This window comes from Limanda limanda, chromosome 16 (assembly GCF_963576545.1).
Source record: "Limanda limanda chromosome 16, fLimLim1.1, whole genome shotgun sequence".
Lineage (NCBI taxonomy): Eukaryota > Metazoa > Chordata > Actinopteri > Pleuronectiformes > Pleuronectidae > Limanda > Limanda limanda.
The window spans coordinates 1,637,043-1,659,542 of record NC_083651.1 but is presented as its reverse complement, the minus strand read 5'-3'; the positions used below and the strand labels follow the sequence as shown (position 1 = coordinate 1,659,542).

The following is a 22,500-nucleotide window of genomic DNA, read 5'->3' as shown; positions in this document are numbered from 1 at the left end:
AGGGTGGTGCAGGCGCTGGGCCGGGCGGCGTGCGTGTGCTGGATGAGGAGTGCGAAGCGGCAGAGGGCCACCCAGGTGAGGATCACCAGGCTGATGTAGACGTTGATGTGGAGCACGGGGGTGATGAGGTGCAGGACCAGCTGACACAGGGCGCCGCTCAGCCGCCACACGGAGCCCCAGGCGTAGTAGGCGGCGAGGAAGGGCGCGGTGAGGGACAGCAACAGGTTGGAGATACTCAGGTGGGACAGGTAGACGTGAGTGGGGGAGACGGTGGAGATGCACCGGAGGAAGACCCACAAGGAGAGAGCGTTACCTGGGAGAGCGGTGAGGAAGAGGAGCGTGTACACGGAGGGGAGGAAGATCCGAGTGGCAGCAGAGGGACAGAGACAGGAAACAGAGGAAGAGGAAGAGTTGTCTGGTGGGAAAGTGAACGGTGGGAAATCCATCTGATCTGAAACAAAACAAACTTCATGAATTCCTCAGCGTCGTTCATATTCCAGAGGTGTGATGTGATGATTCATCCAAGGACTCGTTCACACCTGGTCGGGTTCAGAGCTTCAGACTCTGAACATCAGGTGTGAACGGTTCCTCAGACCAGGAGAGGAGTTCTGGGTCTGGATCAAACTGAACCAGGTTCTGTTCCAGAGTTAAAACACTTTGTTGGAGAGTTTGAACTTTTGGACCAATCACAGGAAGAAGAGACAGAATGAAAAAGAAGAAGAAGAAGAGGAAGCTGCTGCTGTCTTCACCTCCGACGATATAATGTTTGAACCACAAGGACGTTCATTTGGTGCATTTGAACTAGTGTAGAGTACTGTAATACTGTGGAGTACTGTTGAGTACTGTTGAGTACTGTAATACTGTGGAGTACTGTTGAGTACTGTTGAGTACTGCGCCTGGAGGTGCTGATGCTGCTAGTGAAACCATCAGGATGTAACAATGCCACCACATGAAGTTCTTCATTCAGGACAAACGTATGTCGGACATAATTCTTTAGTTCCTAAATTTCCATGTGAAACCAGATCGAACATGAAGCTTCAGACTCTGAAGATCGATGTAAACTTCACAACAGCAGCTTGAACAAGTGCTCTTTATTTTTAGAACATTATTTTGAGTTTGGTGAAGAGGCGGCTGATAAACTAATTTAAGGTTCGTGGTTCAACGTCCTGTAGCAAGATAAAAAAGTGTTATGATTCAAATGTTAAACGTTTATTTAAGTCAGTTTTTAAATTTTAAACACAACAGAACTAAAGGAACTTGAATGTCCAGCTGCTTTAGAGCCAGTCGTGGGTTAGTGGTGTCGGACGTACCAGTGTGTGTTAGTGGTGTCGTACGTACCAGTGTGTGTTAGTGGTGTCGTACATACCAGTGTGTGTTAGTGGTGTCGTACGTACCAGTGTGTGTTAGTGGTGTCGTACGTACCAGTGTGTGTTAGTGGTCAGTGTGTGTTAGTGGTGTGGTACGTACCAGTGTGTGTTAGTGGTCAGTCTGTGTTAGTGGTCAGTGTGTGTTAGTGGTCAGTGTGTGTTAGTGGTGTCGTACATACCAGTGTGTGTTAGTGGTGTCGTACGTACCAGTGTGTGTTAGTGGTCAGTGTGTGTTAGTGGTGTGGTACGTACCAGTGACTGCAGCTTCACTCCCTCAGGTCAAACAGATATTCACACAAGCAGAGAAGTGCTGGTCAGCAGAATCAACTTCTAACTTCTCTCTCACTTGTCACAGAGTCACAGGTTTGTTGTGGGTTTGGTTTTGTCACATTTTCTCTCTTTGTCTGTTTCCGGTTCCTCTGAAACAACGAGAGGTTTCTGAGTTTGTTTCGAGCGTGCGAACATGACGTGTGAGAGATTGTGGTCGAGTGTGTGTCTGTGTCGATTAGAGACTGAAGTGTGTCCTGAATCCATTTACTGTCCCAGGACTTAACAGAGTAACTTTCTGTTTTTCTTTATTCTTATTTAGAATCTCCAAATTTCTCTTTATACTGACAGTTCTTCATGTCCGTCCATATTCATCCTGCCTTGAGGGGGCGCTGTTGCTCTTTAAATTCAGTTTTGTGGGTCACTCGCTGTCTGAGGTTCATACTGAGCTCCGGTGGGGTTTTATCTGTACTTCACTGCATATGTTATATTAATTTAATTATCAATTATGACAATTGATTCAAATATGTTGAGTCATTTATCAAGAAGCTTCTCTAATGCGACTGTTCTTTCCTTTTTCCCGATGACTTCATATAATATAATAACAGGCAGTTTGAAGATTTAAGAAATTGAAAGCAAAAAACTTGCTTTTCTAAATTTATCTAAAAATAAATAACAACTAACTGTTTGTATTGTTTCACGATGTTACTGTTGAAATCATAAACTCACCATCCATAGCATTTTATTATTCACAAAGCATAAATGTGTTTCATTCATATAATCACTATATTGTACCATTCAGTGTTGACAGAAATAGAAGAAAATTTCTTTTAATCAATTTTACATCTTACAAATTATCTGTTCAAACTAAAAAGGAATCTTATTTAAATACATTATTTATGTTTTGAATTGTGTAAAGAAAATTAAAATGAGCCATGTCTTTTACACAACTTTATTATTACAATATATATATATTCATATAGGTTCTTAAGCCCTGTATCAGCTGATCTATATAATAAGCTCCTTTACACTGCAGGCTCAGATTCCAGCAGGAAAACAAGTAGAATAACTTGAAACAATTAATTTAGAAAGTTCATTATTCTTATTATTTACACGTTTACTGTACAAGCTGTTAAATATCACAAGCTTTGTTGAGTTGCACCGACGGGAAGAGAAAGCGTTGAGGCTGACGTGGCGTAAAGATCATTTTGTTCTCAACCTGGTGGATTGGTTCACTTCTGATTAGGGTTGCAAAGGGGCGGAAAGTTTCCGGTAAATTTCCGGAAACTTTCCGGAAACTTTCCATGGGAAGTTTAGCTTGGGAATTTTGGGAATTTTGAAAAAAAAAAAAAAACTACGCAAATTAAACGCTGAGCAATAAAAACATCATTCAAAACTCTATTTTAAAGATGTATGGAACGTTGAGTTTCAACCCTCCACTGGTCATTCTTCCATCACATGCACAGATAACTCCCAGCATGCTTCACTCTACAGCAGGGCTATTGAGGCCTGCTGTAGAGTGAAGGACTAGTCAGGTAAGTTTCCATGATATTACTGGGAAAATATATTAGCATGCTGATTGAGGATTGTTCATCTGTTCATCTAGACTATTTCCATTCATTTATCCATCAATTGTAAAATATGTTTACAGACGATTCCAATTGTTTGACTAACTATTTATATCTCTGGCATTGCATTAGTGTTTTTTTACAAACTTTCTTCTCATCTTATTCTACAGAACAATGCCACGTGCACTCTCTCATGTGTGGAGACATTTCACCTCATCCAATGTAGAAGGAAAGGCTGTGTACATTTGCAAATACTGTGCAAAGACCTATGTTAAGAATGACACAACGATGCAGAAGCATATAGTCAAGTGCCCAAAGTTTCCTCAGGGCTCAAATCAGCCTATGACACAACAAAATGTTTATATTTATGTCTGTATATGACAAGGTAAATACAGTTAGTATAAATTACCCACAACATTTCCAGTTTATTCCCGTTAATTCCCATGGAAAGTTTCCAACTTTGAATATTCCCGGAATTTTGCAACCCTACTTCTGATAAAGCTCGGATGAAATTAGCTCCTGAATCGTTTGTGCCTCTGTGGTAAAGATGAGGATGTCATTATCAACTCAGATGATATTTAATAATTTGAGAAACACTGCTGCTGCCCCCTCCTGGCCATCATGATAAGGATGAAGGTGACGGAGTCTCACTGCAGCTTCACATCTCCTCCCGGCTGGACTCAGCTCCTCCCCTCATCAGTCCCCGGTTTGCCTCCCCTCTGTCCGTTCTCCCACTCCTCCCATCGTTCTCGACGGTGGAGCTGGTTCCACTGACTCCAGCGACTTCTCGCACACACAACACGTTTCCCAGCAGGCGCAGCACCTGCTTCCTGACTGAGGACGACAGCAGGAAGTACATGACGGGATCCAGGCAGCTGTTGAGGGCCGAGAACAGCAAAGCCACCTCATTGGCTTTGTTGGCCACGCCCCTCCAGTAACAGGAGGTCTCTGTGATCTGAGTTTTGATGTAGAACACCCGGACCATGTGATACGGGACAAAACAGACGGTGAAGAGGAAGAGGATGAAGAAGGACTTCCTGGCGGTTCTGGTGTAGCGTGTGGCGTTGGGCAGGTCGGGTTTCTCGTGTGACGTTCTGAGAAGCGTGTGGGCGATCTTTCCGTAAGACACGACCAAAGAGAGGAAGACGAGCCAGAAGACCACCAGGAGACCCATGTTGATGAAGGCTTTCCACTCTGCACCCAGGAGCTGCCTGTAGTGGAAACATCTGCAAACACCAACATTCAAGCTGCTCAGATCACACACAAATATAAAGAGTAAATGGAGAAGAAGGTTTGATCTGAGGTGTCACCAACCTGTTGGGCCGTGAGTCAGACTTTGACATCAAAAATATCAAAGCCAAAGCGAAGGACATGACCCAGATGACTGCACAGAGGACGCTGCTCCCCCTGGTGGACAGAGGCCTGCACGGCGTCCCGATGCCGCGGTGGATCTTCAGGTAGCGGTCCACGCTGATCAGCCCCAGCAGCGTGACACTGATGTACATGTTCATGTAGAAGAAGTGGCCCACAACTCTACACAAGGTGGGCTCCAGATTCCAGACGTTGCCCTGGCTGTGATACAGAATCCTGAACGGTAAACACGCCACCAGCAGCAGGTCTGCAAACGCTGCGTTGATCAGAAACACCCTCACAGAGTTCTTCTTCGTGGACTGGACACAGAAGAAAACCCACAGAGCCACCAGGTTCCCAACCAGACCCAGGATGAAGATGATGGAGTAGAACAACGCCAGCGGGATCTGCAGGGCGTCATGATCCACGCACAGTGTGGTGTTGTTCATCTCGAGGATCTTTGTGGTGAAGCAGAAGTGTTGGGGGGGCGGGGGGAGGGGAGAAGGTGTTTGTGGTGGAGAAGGTTTGGTTCTGATGCTCAGTCCTGCAGACGGGAGGAGAGAGAACAGAACAGCCATTACATTTAACATGTTTCTCCATCGTGCCAACAGGAAGTTCGAAGCCTTGTAGATGAACGTATTGTAACTTCCCTATGTGTTTAAGAGATGAGTCTGCAGAAGCACACTTTGTTTCCCATGTTTTGTCTCGTAAAGCATGAAACCAGTTGAACAAACCATTGAAGTTCATATGAAAAGATAAGAAACTGAACTGGTGATGATAGGAGAAGCTTTGCTCCGACAGACTGAGGGATGAGATCTCACAGAGGAACTTATCAAAGAACTCACCTCGTCAATGAAGTCCATAAAAACTTTCTTTGTGCACATGTGGAACAAAAGGATAAAGAATCCCACACTTGCACACTTTGAGCTGCACAATCCTTCACTCGGGTAAATTCCTTTGGAACGACTCGTCAAAAAAATATCCTTTCCTCTTGTTATCGATCGTTCATCTTGAAAACAGCAGCGCCGAGAGTCAGCTTCTTTCTCATTAGCTGTGAGAAGCTCTCGGGTCTGTGCTGCTGAAACACGGCAGAGAAACGCTCGAGTGCAGAATGTGGTGATGTTGTACAGAGAGAAGTTGAAGCTGTGGTCAGGTTGCTCCTTCCTCTCCAGCACGACGCAGAACTCCGGCTGAGAGGGAGAGAGAGACGCCAGGGCAGGGCTCCGCTCAGATCTGTGATTACACAATGTGCTCTCCACTTCGGGCTCTGATTATAACGTGGAGGTATCTCCCCAGCTCGCTCGACTGTGGAAGGAAACGGCTCCAAAAACACCACAGTTTGCTTTCACAATATTTAAAGACGGAGTCAAGTGAGGCCAGAGTCGAACTCAAATAGCTTCCAGTGAAAGAAGAGATTCACCTTCTCTCTGTCGTGGATCCTCAGGCAGAAGCATCAGCAACAGTCAGTGTTTCTGATGTTTACATTCTCATCGTTTTCTCCTCACGTGTTTGCTGTTTTTATAAAAGAGAGACGACTCAGTTAGAAACCAAACATAAGACGTTGGATCTAATAAATCGTAACTAAAACAAACGTTATTCCACGGAGCTCCAGTTTCTGTCAAACACGATAAGTTTGATATTTAAACGTGTTGTTCTTCTTCTCTGATCCTCCCTCACCATCAGTTGGTTGTGTGTGGTGGCGGGTGATGGTTTTGGGGGTTTGGGGGGTTGGGGTGTGTCTCACACATGTGGTTTCTGTTATTTATAAGAGGGTGTCGCTCTTCAGTTAGCAGAAACAAAAGCAGGAACTCATGGTTCTCCCGTCTCCTCCTCTGTTCTCCTCAGCCTCACTGTGTGCTGCTGGCGTCCAAAGAGAACTCGGCTCCGGTGAAGCTCGGGGGGTTCGGAGTCGCCATCCAGCTGGGAGAGTCCGGGCTGGTGGCCGGAGGTAAAGTGACCACGAGGTCACAACGCCAGAGACACACCCACATTCACATTCTCCTCACTCATCATTTAAATGACTTTGCTACTGTTGCTCTCAAACATAAAAAAGGTTTGTGGACGTTTTTTGATCAGGACAAACTTTTCAGGCAGAGATGGTTGTCGTCATTTTAACCATGAAGACGATGACGGGATCCAGAAATTATTATCTCTGAAGTGTCTCCACAAGAAACCTCCATTAATCTGCTTGAAATACTCTGATGAAGTTTTATTCAGTATCAAAGAAATCATGTGAAAGTTGTTTGTACAACAGGATCAGTTACACATTTATATTAGCATCACTTTCCAAACTGCAACTGACAACGTGTCAAACTGAGGCTTCAAACCAGCAGGTGACCTCATGATGGGTTAACAACCACAATATTAATACGTAATATTAATAAGTTAATATACACAGTCAATCTCTAAGTCAAAAGTTAGGTTCATCTCAGCATCTCAGGGTCAAAGGCTTCACTTCCACAGTGAGTCAGAAGAGCCGAGTTTAATCGTAGGAAACTCAACTTCTTGTTTTCAACCTGGAAATGAAATGTGTCCAAGTTCCTCATCTTTTATCTCAAAGCTTGAAACAAACAAACAATATATTTGATTTCCTCTTTTTAACCATAAATGAAAGAGAAGAAGAAAAGGAAACAAATCATTCTGCACTTAATTCTGCAAATGTGCATTTATTAAGACTAGAGATAAGAGGTTTCAATGGCAGAAGTGAAACCTGACCACACTTCCTTTTCTAGTAAAGGACCAACAAGGTGTGTGTTCCACGTGTGTGTTTGTGTGTTTGTGTGTTTGTCAGGTCGGGTGGGCACGCCTCACTTCATGGCCCCCGAGGTGGTGAAGAGGGAACCGTACGGGAAGCCTGTGGACGTGTGGGGCTGCGGAGTCATCCTCTTCATCCTCCTCTCCGGCTGCCTGCCCTTCTACGGCACCAAGGAGCGGCTGTTCGAAGCCATTTGTCGAGGCAAACACAAGGTGAGGAGGTGGTGCACACAACGTCTCACACTCGCACACAACCAGGGAAGCACACAACTGAGGCTTCAGTGTGTGATTAAGGTTTTTACTGTGAATGTAAACGTTCACAGAGGTAAAGGCAGTTTCCTTCCCCACAGAAAACACCTTGTCACACGTCCACATGTGTAACTGTCTCTTTAATAAGGCGGAGTTTATATACACGTCACTGCTGATTGGACAACAGGAAACACGTCGTTCGACCTGGAAACTCAACATTAGAGCATGAAAACATTTCACTGTCATAACTCATAAACATAAACACAAACATTATCAACCTGAGCATTAGCAGAATATGTTTAATTTAAAGACAAATGTCTCCACTTCAAAAAATCAGTTTGAATTTAACCAGATCTCCATTCATGTGAAGAACAGACGTGATGATGGTGTCTCAGTCGTGGTCGATCATCCGACTCACAGCTGCTTCTCACTTGGTCCTCATGCAGAGTCAGTGACTGACTCACCATCAGTGGACCATCTCCATATCGATGTTTGACCCGTGGACACCATGAATCCACGGTGTTGACTTCCTGTCTACGTGGAAACCTGTCAGTGTGTCGATGGGAGAAACGTTCAGGTGCCTTCCTGTGAACTCTGTGTGTTTTTACTTCCTGTGTGTAGATGAATCCTCGTCAGTGGATCCAGATCTCAGAGAGCGCCAAGGACCTGGTGAGACGCATGCTGATGCTGGACCCGGCCGAGAGGATCACGGTCTACGAGGCCCTGAACCACCCCTGGCTCAAGGTACTGCAGAGGCCGTTCTTCCCACACGCACCTGAATGCACCGTTGTTTTAACAGTAACTGAGAGCAGGACTTGAACTCAACTTGACTCGTTTTCCTAAGGAGCGGGACCGGTACGCCTACAAGATCCACATGATCGAGACCGTGGAGCAGCTGAGGAAGTTCAATGCCCGCAGGAAGCTCAAGGTTTATATGTGCACACACACACACACACACAGACACACACACACACACACACACACACTGCTGATGTCATTACATCCCAGGCTTGTTGCCATGACGTTGATGATGTTGTGTTTCAGGGGGCGGTGCTCGCCGCTGTGTCCAGTCACAAGTTTAACTCCTTCTACGGAGACCCTCCAGAGGAACTCCATGATTTCTCCAGTGACCCCACCTCCTCAGGTACACACTCAGTCACACAGACACACACACACACACACACACAACTCCTTACATTATTCATCAATGTTTCTACTTTTAATGATTCTACGAACTTGTTGCCTCCACCAGTGAACGCTGATATTCATTCATCTGTTGAGTGTTGATTTGTGTGTCTGTTTCTGTTAATGCTTCTCACCTGTTAGGACTACTAGCAGCAGAAAGTAGGTATCTGTTGGTGATGTGTGTGTTGGAATGTGTGTTATTTAATTCATCATCTATTAATTATGCCATTTAAATATCTGGGGTCTTGATGTATTCTCAATCAGAGGAAGTGAAGAAAAATGAGAGAGAGCTTTTCAGGGACGGAGCCGGGACTAAAACATTTCTGATACCAACATAATATATTCAAAATAATAATAACTCCTAAGATTGCATTATCAAAGTTTTGATATTTTTACTGTTTTACTACACACTTTATTATAAATAACTATGAATAGAAAACAAAACACAAATACAACCAAATATATAGAACCTGAAATAAGATAATTATCATGTTTCTTTATTCAAACATGTTTTGTTTTTGTGTGTGTCTGCGTGTTTGTGTGTGTGTGTCTGTGTGTGTGTGTGTGTGTGTGTGTGTGTGTGTCTGTGTGTGTTACAGGGGCTGTGTCTCAGGTGCTGGACAGTTTAGAGGAGATCCACGGTCTGACCGACTGCAGTGAAAAGGATCTGGATTTCCTCCACAGTGTTTTTCAGGACCAGCATCTCCACACTCTGCTCGATGTGAGTTGTGTCACCACAAACAGTGAAAACACACAAGTGACACACACACAGCACTACAACCCTCACACAAACACACACACCTTCGTCTCATGTGTCCGTCCCTTCATAATGCAGCTGCACACAAAGTCGTCTTCACCTCTGGAAACAGGAAACTCTGACGAAATGTGTTGTTGTGTCACCAACAAACAGTGAAAACACACACACATCACTACAACCCTCACACACACACTGACTCTGCTTCACGCTCATAAGCCCTTTGAGACTAATTGTGATTTGTGAATATGGGCTTTACAAACACAATTTGATTGATTGACATGTCCACAGCAGCCAATCAGATCTGCTCTTTTATTTCCACAAAGATATGAATTCAAACTGGAATCAGAACCAGTGAGTCTGAAGAGAGAAGCTGTAGAATGTGAACATGTAGATCAGACAGGGAGCGAGTGTGAAGAGGCTGGAACCAGATGTGATCGTCTCAGTTCTGGTTTTAAAGAAGCCGAGTTCTGAACAGTCACCTGAGAGCAGCGCGAGAGAGAGGAGCGCTCACTCTGCTGCTTCTTCTGGAGACCAAAGTGTTCCCAGAAGAAGCAGAACTCTAAAAGAATAAATGAGCGTCAGTCGTCTGATGATTCTTCAAACTTCACAGTAGAAAGATCAGACAGATGTGTGCGACCTGTCAGGCTGCTACACACACACACACACACACACACACACACACACACGTATTTCTTCACTCTTTCAGTTTCTTTGTGACATTGCTGCTCATGTAAATAGGAAATTGTCACTCCTACTGTTTGAGGAAGTGTGTTTGTATTACTAAACACACACCAACACATCTATTTTGAGCTTTGCACAGACTCTGCAGCTGATGTGTTGCAGTAGAAACACACAAAGTTTCTCCTTTTCTGCATATTTGACTATTTTAATGTCTGTTGTTAATGTTTTAGGACGGGAAATATTCTCTGCACTAAAAACCATATTGTTCACACATGAGTTTCTCAGTTTCTAACAGACCTGCAGCTTGTTTGAGGCTTTTACAGTAAATGTTGTGTTGAAGTGGTCGTCCCCTGCTGAGCGTCTCGTCCCCTCTCTGTTCGTCCTCTCGTCCTCAGAGTCTCTGACCAGATCACAACTCAGAGACAAATGTCCTTTAGAAGCAGCAGAGACAAACATGAGATAACACGTTATCAGGAACACAACAGCACGGAGATCTAAGAGTCTCTTTTGTTATGAGTTGTTCAAAATGATCCTCACCTTCTTCTCCACACTTCAGACACACGATCTTACAGATGTGAGCTTTCCTCACTGGAGACGAGATGCTGTTTGAAAACCTGAGTTTCAAAGTCAAACTTTAGAGGCTGAATTCCACACTTCTCCTGAGCTCGAGCAGTTTAGAGGTTTTCATGTCGATGAAATGAAGAATATAAAAGGTTGACCGGACTGTTGAGTCTCTCTCTCTGATCTGAAACACGACAACACAGCAGAGCGCTGGATTTTACCCACAATCCCCGGCTTCTGGATGCAGAAGTGGAGTCGCTGAAACAAATGCAACCAAAATTAAACGGTTTACTCTCTGACTATCGGAGATGAAGGCTGTTTTCTAAATGACTTGTCTGTTAAACAAATCAGTTTAGTCTTATTGTTACAACACCGGCATCGGCCTCATCACCAGAAGATCTGGAATCTCCTCGTGTTTCCAAGTGGACGTCTTCGTCTTCTACGTGTCCGGCTCCTCTTCTTCATCCTGAGATCTTTGTGTTCTTCAGGTTTCACGTCACGTGTTAGAAACCTCGTCCACTCGTCCACTCGCTCACTGAGAAGCTTCCACACATCGTCCTGCTGGTTCCTCACATGGACTCAACATGTTACACACATGTTACCAGGAGGCTGCAGGAGAAGATCCAGAACATCCAGAGACACTGACTCAGATGTTTGTTCTCACATAGAGAACCTGCAGAACATGTGAGGAACATGTGAGGAACATGTGAGGAACATGTGAGGAACATGTGAGGAACATGTGAGGAACATGTGAGGAACATGTGAGGAACATGTGAGGAACATGTGAGGAACATGTCAGGAATGAAAATAGCTAAATAGCTTTGTGTGATATTATGTTGTGTCTCGTTGTGAGGAGGTTAAAATGGGCTGCAGGAGAGTTTGTGTGTGTGTGTTTGTGTGTGTTTGTGTGTGTGTGTGTGTGTGTGTGTGTGTGTGTGTGTGTGTGTGTGTGTGTGTGTGTGTGTGTGTGTGTGTCTCCTCACACCCTTTCACACCCTTGCTCTGTGAGGTGGGGGTCGGTCAGAAATCATCAGTGAAGGAACAATGGTTTCTATTGTCGGGGCCTCGGTGCCTCTCACAACAAGCCTCCATCCCTGTCAGAGTGTGTGTGTCTGTGTGTGTCTGTGTGTGTCTGTGTGTGTCTGTGTGTGTCTGTGTGAGCCTCCACGCCGCTGACACACAGAAATCCTGTCGACGCTGAGCAGACGAGCCGCAGCCTTTGATAAGTTGTGTCTCGTTTGTACTCCGGATGCTTTTTCCCTGACAAACCACTTAGCGTCTCCCGGGTGAGTGTGTGTTTGTGTCTGTCTCGTGTGTGTTCGTTTCTGTCTCGTGTGTGTTCGTGTCTGTCTCGTGTGTGTTTGTGTCTGTCTCGTGTGTGTTTGTGTCTGTCTCGTGTGTGTTCGCTTCTGTCTCGTGTGTGTTCGTTTCTGTCTCGTGTGTGTTTGCAGAGAAGAGCTTCTTGTCGAGAGACGCCCGGAGCTCATTTGAAGTCAGCCCAGCTTCCCCCTGTGTGTGTGTGTGTGTGTGTGTGTGTGTGTGTGTGTGTGTGTGTGTGTGTGTGTGTGTGTGTGTGTGTGTGTGTCTGCCGTTTGACATGTATAATGAGGCACTTTAGTCAAGTGTGTTTGTATTTTTATCCTCATATTCTGGTTTTCAAAGCTCCTCCGGCTTCTTCCTGGATGATGCAGGCGGTGGAATGAGACGTCTGAGTTTACTCATCATTAGGATATTGTTCTGTTTCTCATCTCAGAATGAGAGCAGGCGGTTCGGTGCTGTTTGAACACAGATGTAATGAAGGCTCGTCTGCACTCGACTCGCTGCATTTCTGCATCTGTTGCTCAGCACATTTCCCACGAAAATATAAATATTCATGTGTTAAATTGTTTGTTTTCTGCAGAATCGTTGTGTGTTTTAGTTTCTGTTGAAAACCTTTAGAGGTCAAAACTGTTTGTTTCATTTCGAACAAACACAGAAAGATGTTGACAACTTTCCCCTTGAAAGAACAAGGACGTGTGTGTGTTTGTGTGTGTGTGTGTGTGTGTGTTTGGTGGACAACACACTGGGACAATTCAGTCCTCAGGCTCTCAAATTTGTTTCAGTAGTGTTAAGAGGACATCCAGAGCGTATTGTGTTGTTGGGGGGTGTCTGTGTGTGTGTTTGTGTGTGTGTGTGTGTGTGTTTGTTTATAAGTGTGTGTGCCAATGCACAATTGAGACCTGGTTTGTTTGTGTCGTCATCTTGTGGAGTCAGATATTCATCGAGAGAGATGCACCGACCACCAAACCACAACATCCTGCTCCTCCTCTGCACTCGACCATCCTCACACACACACACACACACACATACACACACACACACACACACACACACACACACACACACACACACACACACACACACTCTACTAACACACATGTTATTTGTTGTTAGCCTAGTTTGCAGGTCACACACGTGATGAGCTGTTTTTAGAGAATTACACAGAAATTCTCCAGATGAGTTTTTCAGCTCGTTCGTTAAACGACTTTCTTTAAACCACACGTTTTGTTCCTTTTAGAACTTTTTTAAAAAACAACAACAACAACAAACCACATTCATCAGTTTGTATTTAGATTTTATCTGAAAAGACTTTGCATGTCGAAAACAGACGACATCGTTCCCATGACATCCACATCCCTAAGATAATACTTAATGTTGCTTCTGATAATAAAACTGATTTGTTCTGACAGAAGTTAAAAAGTCTAAAGACCAATAATCAGATTCCAGGAAGCACGGAGCCAGTTGGTGATAAACGAGCTCAGATTAATATCTGTGTGGCGTGAAGGTTCCGTGGGAAACGACCTGCTCTGATCAAACGTCTCTTTCTCGTTGTCTCTGTGAATATGAACGTTTGTTTTTGCGGTTTCACGCCAACAGTCTCTGCTCTGACTCGTGTGTCGTTCAGACTGTTTGTTAGAAACACACACGTCTGTCTGTGGCTCGTACGAGTCGCTGCAGCTCGTCCGTCAGCTGCGACTCTGACAAGCGTCTCTTGTGTCCGTCGACAGCTCCTTGTTAGCTCAATGATGGAGAATGAAACAGGAAAAAAGAGGCACTGCTGCCGGAAAACAAATGAATAAATCAGAGTGAGGACGAGTGCAGAGGACACAAGACTTCAGAATCTTTAGTTTTAAACCATTTCCACTTCTTTCAGTAATAGATATCTCAATCCGATTCAGATTCTGGTTAATAAGAGTTCTCAGGAAACAAGGTCCTTTTGAAAAACTCTGCTTCTGTTCAGATCAGATTTCACATCTTCTGGTTCATCGTTTCCTCCTCTCGTGACCTGATGCTACAAACATCTGTCAAATGTGTTCACACTAAAAGGAATGATTCAAAGTGTAAAGTGAAATGAATCTTAACTCATGGAAACAAAGTTAGAAGAGAGTAATGTGCTGGAGCTCGTTTGGTTGGTTCATCTCCGACTCTTTTCTTTCAGCTCTACGATAAAATCAACACCAGGTCGTCTCCGCAGATCAGGAACCCTGCGAGTGACGGAGTGCAGCGAGCCAAAGAGGTGAACACACACACACAGATAACACACACACACACAGATAACACACATCTGTGTCACCTGGCCGCTTCATGTGTGTCCTGTTTGTGTTAATTGATGAATTTATTGTGCAGATTACCGATTCACTCCTTTCTGGCTTTTCTCTCAAATCTTTTAAGGAGACCTACTATACTTTTATCCTATTTTTTTCTGTATTTTCTTTAATTCTATACAAAGTTATTGTCAGATTTAACTTCTCCTGAGACGTTTTCCTCAAGTCGACATTAATCTAATTTCTTACCGTTGACAGAAGGAAATCAAGAAGAATATATTTACAAACAGATTCTGATTTAAAGACTAAATTCACAGATATGTGACACAATGAGCAGGTGATGGATGATAAATGGATCAAACTCTGAATACATATTTTTAGTGACTAGCTACCTAAGTCTGCTCCTCGGCCAATCAGAAGCTCTAATGAGGCCTGAGTTTCCTGTTTCAGTGGCTGATATTCAACAGTTTTAGATAAGTGAAGATGAATCTGCTGCAGTGGAGTCAGAGGTGGAAATGAGTATAATAGGTCTCCTTCTGTCTGTCGATCCTCTCGATCTCTGAAGCTCTAACTCATCTCTGCTCGCCTGTTCCTTCTAAGAAGCTTTTCTCACTTCGCCTTAAAAAGCTCTTCCTCATCGTGGCCTGAGATCTGTTCTCATCGGTCGTTCATCGTGAGGATGAAACGGTCGTGAAGATTTGTTCTCGCTCTCAACGTCGTTCCCTATCAACAGAAAAGCTGAATTTTATTAACTCAGGCTACAGACATTCAAGGTTTGAAGCACATCGTTGTTGCTATGGTTACGCTTTGCATCCATAATACTCTGGAGTGTCCGAGCACCTCAAGCTGCTGCTCTGGTTTGAAACCTCTGGAGGAGCATTGGGAGACGTTCTCGTCCTGATTGGATTATTCTTCATGAGTGCCTGAAGCCTGTGTTCTCTCTCTGTGACCAGCAGGGGGCGACTCCTCTGGTAGTTTCTATAGAAAGTGACTCTACTTCTCCCTTTATAACGTCAGTAAACATTCAGGAGTTTCTGTCTCAGTCTCTAGTTTCAAGTCTTCTTCAAACAGCTGATGTTCATTCAGTGATTTATGATGGGATACACAGAGTGAAGACGTGAAAGAGAAGCGTGAACGAGGGGAAACGTGGATCAGCGGCTCACAGGTTCACGTTTGGAGTTATTAAAAGATCTGAGCAGTGAGCGAGTGAGCGAGTGGGCGAGCGACACAGACGGAGCCGTTTAGCTCAGCTCAGTTTTAATGTGTCTGTGGTTGTGTTGGAGAATCCTGTTTAATGAACAAACCTCTGAGAGTCAGCCGCCCACAGTCTGCCTCTCTCTCCTGCTTCAACCAGTCTCCACGGATCGAGACGTGTGGGCGGAGCCACAACAGATGCAGATGTCTCACGACTTCAGATATTGTTTTAATCTTCTGTCTTTTATTTGTTTTGTTAAGTTTCACAGACTAAACTGTGCGTCTGACCACAGCCGAATAGAACCGGATTAATATCGTCTCATCAAACTGTGGTTCTGAAACCAAGACGCCACAGAGGCTTTCTCCTCCTTTGTTTGGTGTCTAAGGTTTTTTAATTATTTTTTTCTGTCACTAGTTCATTGAAACTTTCATATTTATAATAGGGCTGGGCAAGTTAACTCGTTTCAATCGAGTTAACTCAAGTGATGAGTTAACTCGATTAATTATTTTATCTCGCATTAACTCAGGTTTGATTATTTATTGTTTTACTGTGAAAGTCAGGCTTTTATTTTGTGAAAGTCTGTTGCTGACTGCTTCAGAACAGAAAAAAAGAAAATAATTGGCGGATAAACAATCGAGTTAACTCATCACTTGAGTTAACTCGATTAAAACGAGTTAACTTGCCCAGCCCTAATTTATATGTTTATTGGACTAATGCAGATCCAAATACAAATCTGAACGTAGTGGATATTCTTTAAATATATTTGAGTGCACCGAGGCTTTTATTGACGGGACAGAATCTCCTCCTGAGACGTGGAGGCTTGGACCTGAACCTGCAGGAATCTAACATCTCAGAACCAATCAGATTTAAATCCAGAAGCTGAGGAGCAGACGACAGCTGGTTCATCTGTGTGAACATGATCACATGACCTCTGCAGCAGAGGGAACATGTCACTTCCTGTCTCTGTCTGAAAGTGGAAAGCTCGACACTAACCTCTTGTTGGTCTGACGTCACTAACACAAACTTCAGCTCAGCTTTGTTTGAACTAATCTTTCTCGGAGTGACTTCTCTGCTTCGGCCTTAGATACTAATCTGCCGCCTCTTCTTCCTAATTCACAACCTGATCAAATCATCTGATTGATTAAAGACTGGGGGCGGAGTCATCGCTGACCTTTAAGCTTCCGTCTGAACCGCCTGTAACCTTCTGCCTGTGTCTTCCTCCACTAAAGAGTTCACCCCAAGACGAAGCAAGTGGCGCTTTGAAACATCTGGAATATGTAAGAGCTCATCACACGTTCACCCAGGAGGTTCAGAGGAGGTTCAGAGGACACACCCACTTCCTGTTACAACACCCGACACCAGCTCACACAATAACAACCGGTGTTAAATGTAAAAGTGACAGAGTCTGAGACCGGGGGGGAGTTTCTCTCCTGCTCAGAAACCCTGAAGCTTCTGAAACTCCGTCATGACGTCATGTGACGTCTGCATTACGCTCGCCTAGTGACACGCCCCCTCACAAAGCGGAGGGCTGACACTTCCTGGAAGCTGGTGTCCAATCACAACAGAGTGGAGCCGCTGACCAATCAGAGCAGACTTGGTTTTATCATAAAGAGACAGGAGCTGAAAGCCAGTGTTAGAGACAGAGGCTGAAAAGAGGAGCAGCAGCGATGGCAGTCTGAGGAAAGTGATTCTGAACATTACAGCACGAGAAGGTTTTAATGTCATAACACTCATTTAAATGATGATTATGTTTCCTTTAACAAACTCTGAGTGAAACCAACCCACAAGCCACTGATTGACTCCATCATAAGGGGGGGCGGGGGGGAAGGAGGAGGAACCAAGTCCTCACCGGACTCCTTGGCCTCCAGAGATGGAGTCACATTGGCTGTGAAGTTGCAGGAGGCGGTGTCAGGGCGAGTTTGAGGTGGGGGGGGGGGGGGGGGGGCGGTGAGGTGGTCGGGTCACTCTCGTCGCTCGGCCCGAGGTGCAGCAGGGAGAGTTTGATGCCGAGGCTGCGACTCTTTAACGTGAACTCTGCCGACGCTTTGTTCTCTTTCCACGACTTCAGGTCCTGGAGGAGATCTCCTGCTACTCAGAGAACCACGAAGCTAAAGAACTCCGACGGATACTGACGCAGCCGCACTTCATGGTGAGTCCACACACACACACACACACACACACACACACACACACATCTCCAGTGACTCAGCAGCTTTCTGAACCTCTTCCTGCTTCCTGCTGTGACGTCACAAAGATCCGAAGCCAGAGAGAGATGAGTGTCAGAGGTTCTCGGATTAATTTCCTTCATCACGGAGGAATTCACTGCAAAGAGTTTTCATCTCTCTTCACTCAGGTCACAGACGTGTTCCAGATTAACGAGGTCACGGGGAGTTTTCCCGTGCGTTGGTTTGACATCATGAGTTTTAAAACGCTGGGAACACGTTAGAGCAGCGGTTAGCATGATGGTGTGATCTGTGGATCCGAGCACTCGGGGGTTAATCCAGTGGAGAGGAAGGTTTCCTGCTAATCCCATCACATTAATGCATCTGATGATCAGATGGACAGAGTGACAGGAAGGGGGCGGGGCCAGGAGGACTTAGAAAACATCAGCAGTCAAGATGGATGCCAGAGGAGGGAGGGAGGGAGGGCGGGCGGGGGGGCGGTGGAGGTCAGTAAGGCGTGTCTGATGCGTGGTGCTGTGTCGGGTCAAATTCCTGCAGCTTCCACTCAGACGCTTCAGCTTCAGTGGGTTTCCATCGTTTCACTGAAGAAACAACGTGTGTGTGTCTTTTTAACACACAATGTTGTGCGGTTCTTCTTCCATCGAATCCCTTCTGATGCAGAATGAAGGGGATTTGACCTTTGACCTTCTGGTCAGAGAACAAGATGTTATTAAAACCAAACAGAAACAACGCATTATTTCTTTCTCTCTTATCTTTCATCTCTTTGCCGGAATCTGCACAAAACAATATCATGAGTTCTTTCTTGACTCATGTCCTCACAACGTGTTGTGCAAAATCCGTTGTGTAGTTTTTGTGTAATGCTGCTGACAAACAAACACATGTGGGTGAACACATGACCCCCGTGTTGGAGGAAGTCGTTCTCACACTCACTCACTCACAGCACGAGAGGATTAGTTTACCCCTTCACCTTGTCCTCATTAGGAGTCTCACACACACACACACACACACACAGACACACACACAGACACACACCACAGCGGCAGAGACATGAAGGGGATGGCAGCTTCTCAAAGTCTCACGTCAAACAACATCACACACCATGATGAGTTTCCAGGAGAAATTCCAGAGAGAAAGTTAAGGTTGCGTGTGAGTGTGTGTCTGTGTGTGTGTGTGAGTGTGTGTGTGTGTGTTACTGAGGGAAGTCTCTCCTTTGTTGAGGTTTGATTCCCGTCTTCTGAAGTTCAGAGTGGTTTGTTAAAGTGCCACTCACGGGCTTCAGGAGTCAAACCGTGAAATGTCTCCTGCTGCAGAAAGACGTCTTCCTCTTCCCTCTTCATGACTGTGTGTGTGTGTGCGTGTGTGTGTGTGACCTCAGGCGCTGCTGCAGGCCCACGACGTGGTCGCCCACGAGGTCTACAGCGACGACGCCCTGAGGGTGACCCCCCCGCCCACCTCGCCCTACCTGAACGGAGAGTCGCCCGAGAGCACCAACGGAGACATGGACCTGGAGAACGTCACCAGAGTCCGGCTGGTGCAGTTCCAGAAGAACACGGACGAGCCAATGGTTGAGCTTCACACGTTCTCACACATTCAGCCTGAGGCCCCATGGAGCCGTGCATAGATATATATATATAAGGCTAGATGTCTCGTCCGTGTTGCCGGCCAACGGAGTCGAAACGGTTTGGTTTGTTATAAGCGTCAGAGATGTAGTTATGACACTGCATAAATTATTAAATTTTTTAGAAAATAACATAATTATTCATAAGTATGTCATAACTACATCTCTGACGTTTACAACAAACCAAACCGTTTAAAAATCGGTTGAAAATTGAGCAAGTTATGGTGATTTAAAAAGTACGTACCACTACAACACAATGTTATGGGCGGCCATCTTGCCTGTAGCAAGATGGCCGCCATGTGTGGACGTTGGACTCCGTTGGCCGAGACATCTAGCCTTATATATATATCTATGGATCCGTGTGGCGAGGATATGACCCGGTCACTGACTCCAGATGTTTGCTGTGTGTGTGTGTGCGTGTGTGTGTGCGTGTGTGTGTGTGCGTGTGTTGCAGGGAATCACGCTGAAGATGAACGACTCGAACCACTGCATCGTGGCGAGGATCATGCACGGAGGGATGATCCACAGACAAGGTGCAGGTCCACCGCTCACCACCGGGGGTCTGAACTCCTCCACAACTTCTGCTGCTGATGTCTCACTTAAACTTCAGACTCTTACTTTGAAATTTTACTTCCTTCAACATTTTTTTCTCTACATCTGTAAAGATAAATATTATTTAGATATATATATTTTATTTTCTATTTTACATTTTTGATATTCTATTTTACATTATTTCTAGGGCTGGGCAAGTTAACTCGTTTTAATCGAGTTAACTCAAGTGATGAGTTAACTCGATTGTTTATCCGGCAATTATTTTCTTTTTTCCTGTTCTGCAGCAGTCAGCAACAGACTTTCACAAAATAAAATCCTGACTTTCACAATAAAACAATAAATAATCAAACCTGAGTTAATGCGAGATAAAATAATTAATCGAGTTAACTCATCACTTGAGTTAACTCGATTAAAACGAGTTAACTTGCCCAGCCCTAATTATTTCTATTTTATTTTTTGATAAAAGAGAACCAGTGACTGCTTCCTGTTCTCTGTATCACTTTACTAAATGAACAGGAAGCAGCAGGAGGACGGGAAGGTTTCAGATCTTCAGATTTCTAAACTTTGAAAATGAGCCGTCAGAGTGAGAAGAGGTTTGATGAAACCGGTCTCCTCTGGTTTCTTCTCCTCAGGAACGCTGCACATAGGAGACGAGATCCGAGAGATCAACAGCATCAGCGTGGCCAACCAGACGGTGGAGCAGCTGCAGAGGATGCTGGTGAGTGGGGGGGGCGGGAACCAGCAGATCCATCACACACTTGTAGTGAATGTGACTCACATAATACACACTTGTTCTGAGTGTTGTTCTATACACTGTTGTTTCACGCAGTTACTTAATTAATGTGTTACTCATAAGTATGACTGTGCCTGGATCTTGGTCCCGTTAAATATCCCATGTGGATGATGACGTTGAGCCCAATGCATGCTGGGTAACGTAGTATTCATTGTTTTGATCTGCGGAAATAAACGGGACACACACTTGTGTGTCCAACTTGAGGAATTACCTCTCACGTTTCACAGGTTCTTACAAGATTCAGTGTTTCTGTCAACTCAACGCGTGTGTGTGTCTGTGTGTGTGTGTGTCTGTGTCTGTGTGTGTGTGTGTGTGTGTGTGTGTCTGTGTGTGTGTCTGTGTGTGTGTGTGTGTGTGTCTGTGTGTGTGTCTGTGTGTGTGTCTGTGTGTGTGTGTTCACAGAGGGAGATGCGAGGGAGCATCACCTTTAAGATTGTGCCAAGTTACCGGATGATGGGATCCTCGTGTGAGGTAACTCCTCCTCCTCCTCCTCCTCCTCTTCCTTCTCTTCCTCCTCTTCCTCCTCCTCCTCTTCCTTTTCCTCCTCCTCTTCCTCCTCCTTTTCCTCCTCCTGCTGCTCCTCCTCCTCCTCCTCTTCCTTCTCTTCCTCCTCTTCCTCCTCCTCCTCTTCCTTTTCCTCCTCCTCTTCCTCCTCCTGTTCCTCCTCCTCCTCCTCCTCCTCCTCCTCCTCCTCCTCTTCCTCCTCCTCCTCCTCCTCCTCCTCCTCCTCCTCCTCCTCCTCCTCCTCCTCCTCACTGTGACTCCTCCTCCTGGTTACTAACTGCTTGCCTGGTTACTGAGTGTGTGTGTGTGTGTGTGTATTGCTGAGTCAGATAATCAGCACACCAATTTCACAACCAAGATACCGGATACCCCCCCCCATCTCCCGGTCCAGGAAAAGCCACACCTCTTTGTGTGATCCCGTCCTTCTTCTTACACACACACACACACACACACACACACTCACACACACACACACACACACACACACACACACTCACACACACACACACACACACACACACACACACACACACAGACAAACACACACACTGTGCTGAATATCTACAGTCAGGTTGATATTTCTGCCTCAGCAACAAAAAGACAAACACGTCGAATCTTTGTTAATAAATAATAAATAATCATCGTGTAAAAAAAACTTAAAATAAATCTTTGTCTTATAGAATCTCAGGTTTGTTAATATTAATATTTAACTAGTTTTCTCATCAGTGATTCTTTAGAAATCAGATTTAAATCTGTTGGTCCGGTCACGTGACTCAGAGTCATGGTCTCAGCAGCTTGTGTGAGTGCAGCGCCCCCTGTGGTGATGTGAGGAAGTGCAGGCGGCTCCTGGTGTGTGTGTCTGTGTTTATTTGTTCATTTATTATTTAGAAGGATCCCCATTAGCTCCTCCCCCTAAGACAGAGCTACTTTTAGTGGGGTCCACATTTAAGACATACATACAGATATCAAACATTTATAACATACATTAAATTACAAATATCAAAAGTTAAAATACATTAAAATAATGATCATACAATTTCATATTACAGATATCAAAAATTTACTTAGTGGTTATGCAGTTTTACCTTTGTCGTGATATAAAACACTGAAATATCCAATTCCATAGAAGTGAAAACTGCACATTTATGTAGAGTACGACACCATCTAGTGTCACAAGTATGCTGTGTGTGTGAGACTGTGTGTGTGTGTGTGTGTGTGTGACTGTGTGTGTGTGTGTTGCTGACTTGTGTGTCTTATTTCAGAAAGAGTCCCCCACCACCTCCCGGCTGTCCCCGGCTAACGGCCACTCCAGCGTTAACAGTTCTATCTTGG

General features: G+C 44.9%; 1 protein-coding gene across 4 annotated transcripts in view; it reads left to right on the top strand.

Annotated features, from left to right (window-relative positions):
• The window catches only part of caska (calcium/calmodulin-dependent serine protein kinase a), an 80,669-nt gene that overhangs the window by 50,786 nt on the left and 7,383 nt on the right, over positions 1–22,500 (top strand). For 2 of the 4 annotated variants that reach the window (XM_061088265.1, XM_061088263.1), the window contains exons 6-19: positions 6,398–6,500; positions 7,344–7,519; positions 8,177–8,299; positions 8,400–8,483; positions 8,600–8,699; positions 9,340–9,461; positions 14,218–14,295; positions 16,748–16,795; positions 17,587–17,667; positions 19,077–19,265; positions 19,774–19,852; positions 20,504–20,589; positions 21,067–21,135; positions 22,431–22,499. In XM_061088265.1, the coding sequence (XP_060944248.1) occupies positions 6,398–6,500; positions 7,344–7,519; positions 8,177–8,299; positions 8,400–8,483; positions 8,600–8,699; positions 9,340–9,461; positions 14,218–14,295; positions 16,748–16,795; positions 17,587–17,667; positions 19,077–19,265; positions 19,774–19,852; positions 20,504–20,589; positions 21,067–21,135; positions 22,431–22,499 (1,407 nt within the window). The remainder of the gene's footprint in view (positions 1–6,397; positions 6,501–7,343; positions 7,520–8,176; positions 8,300–8,399; positions 8,484–8,599; positions 8,700–9,339; positions 9,462–14,217; positions 14,296–16,747; positions 16,796–17,586; positions 17,668–19,076; positions 19,266–19,773; positions 19,853–20,503; positions 20,590–21,066; positions 21,136–22,430; position 22,500) is intronic. The other 2 variants (XM_061088266.1, XM_061088267.1) reach the window with 1 other exon arrangement.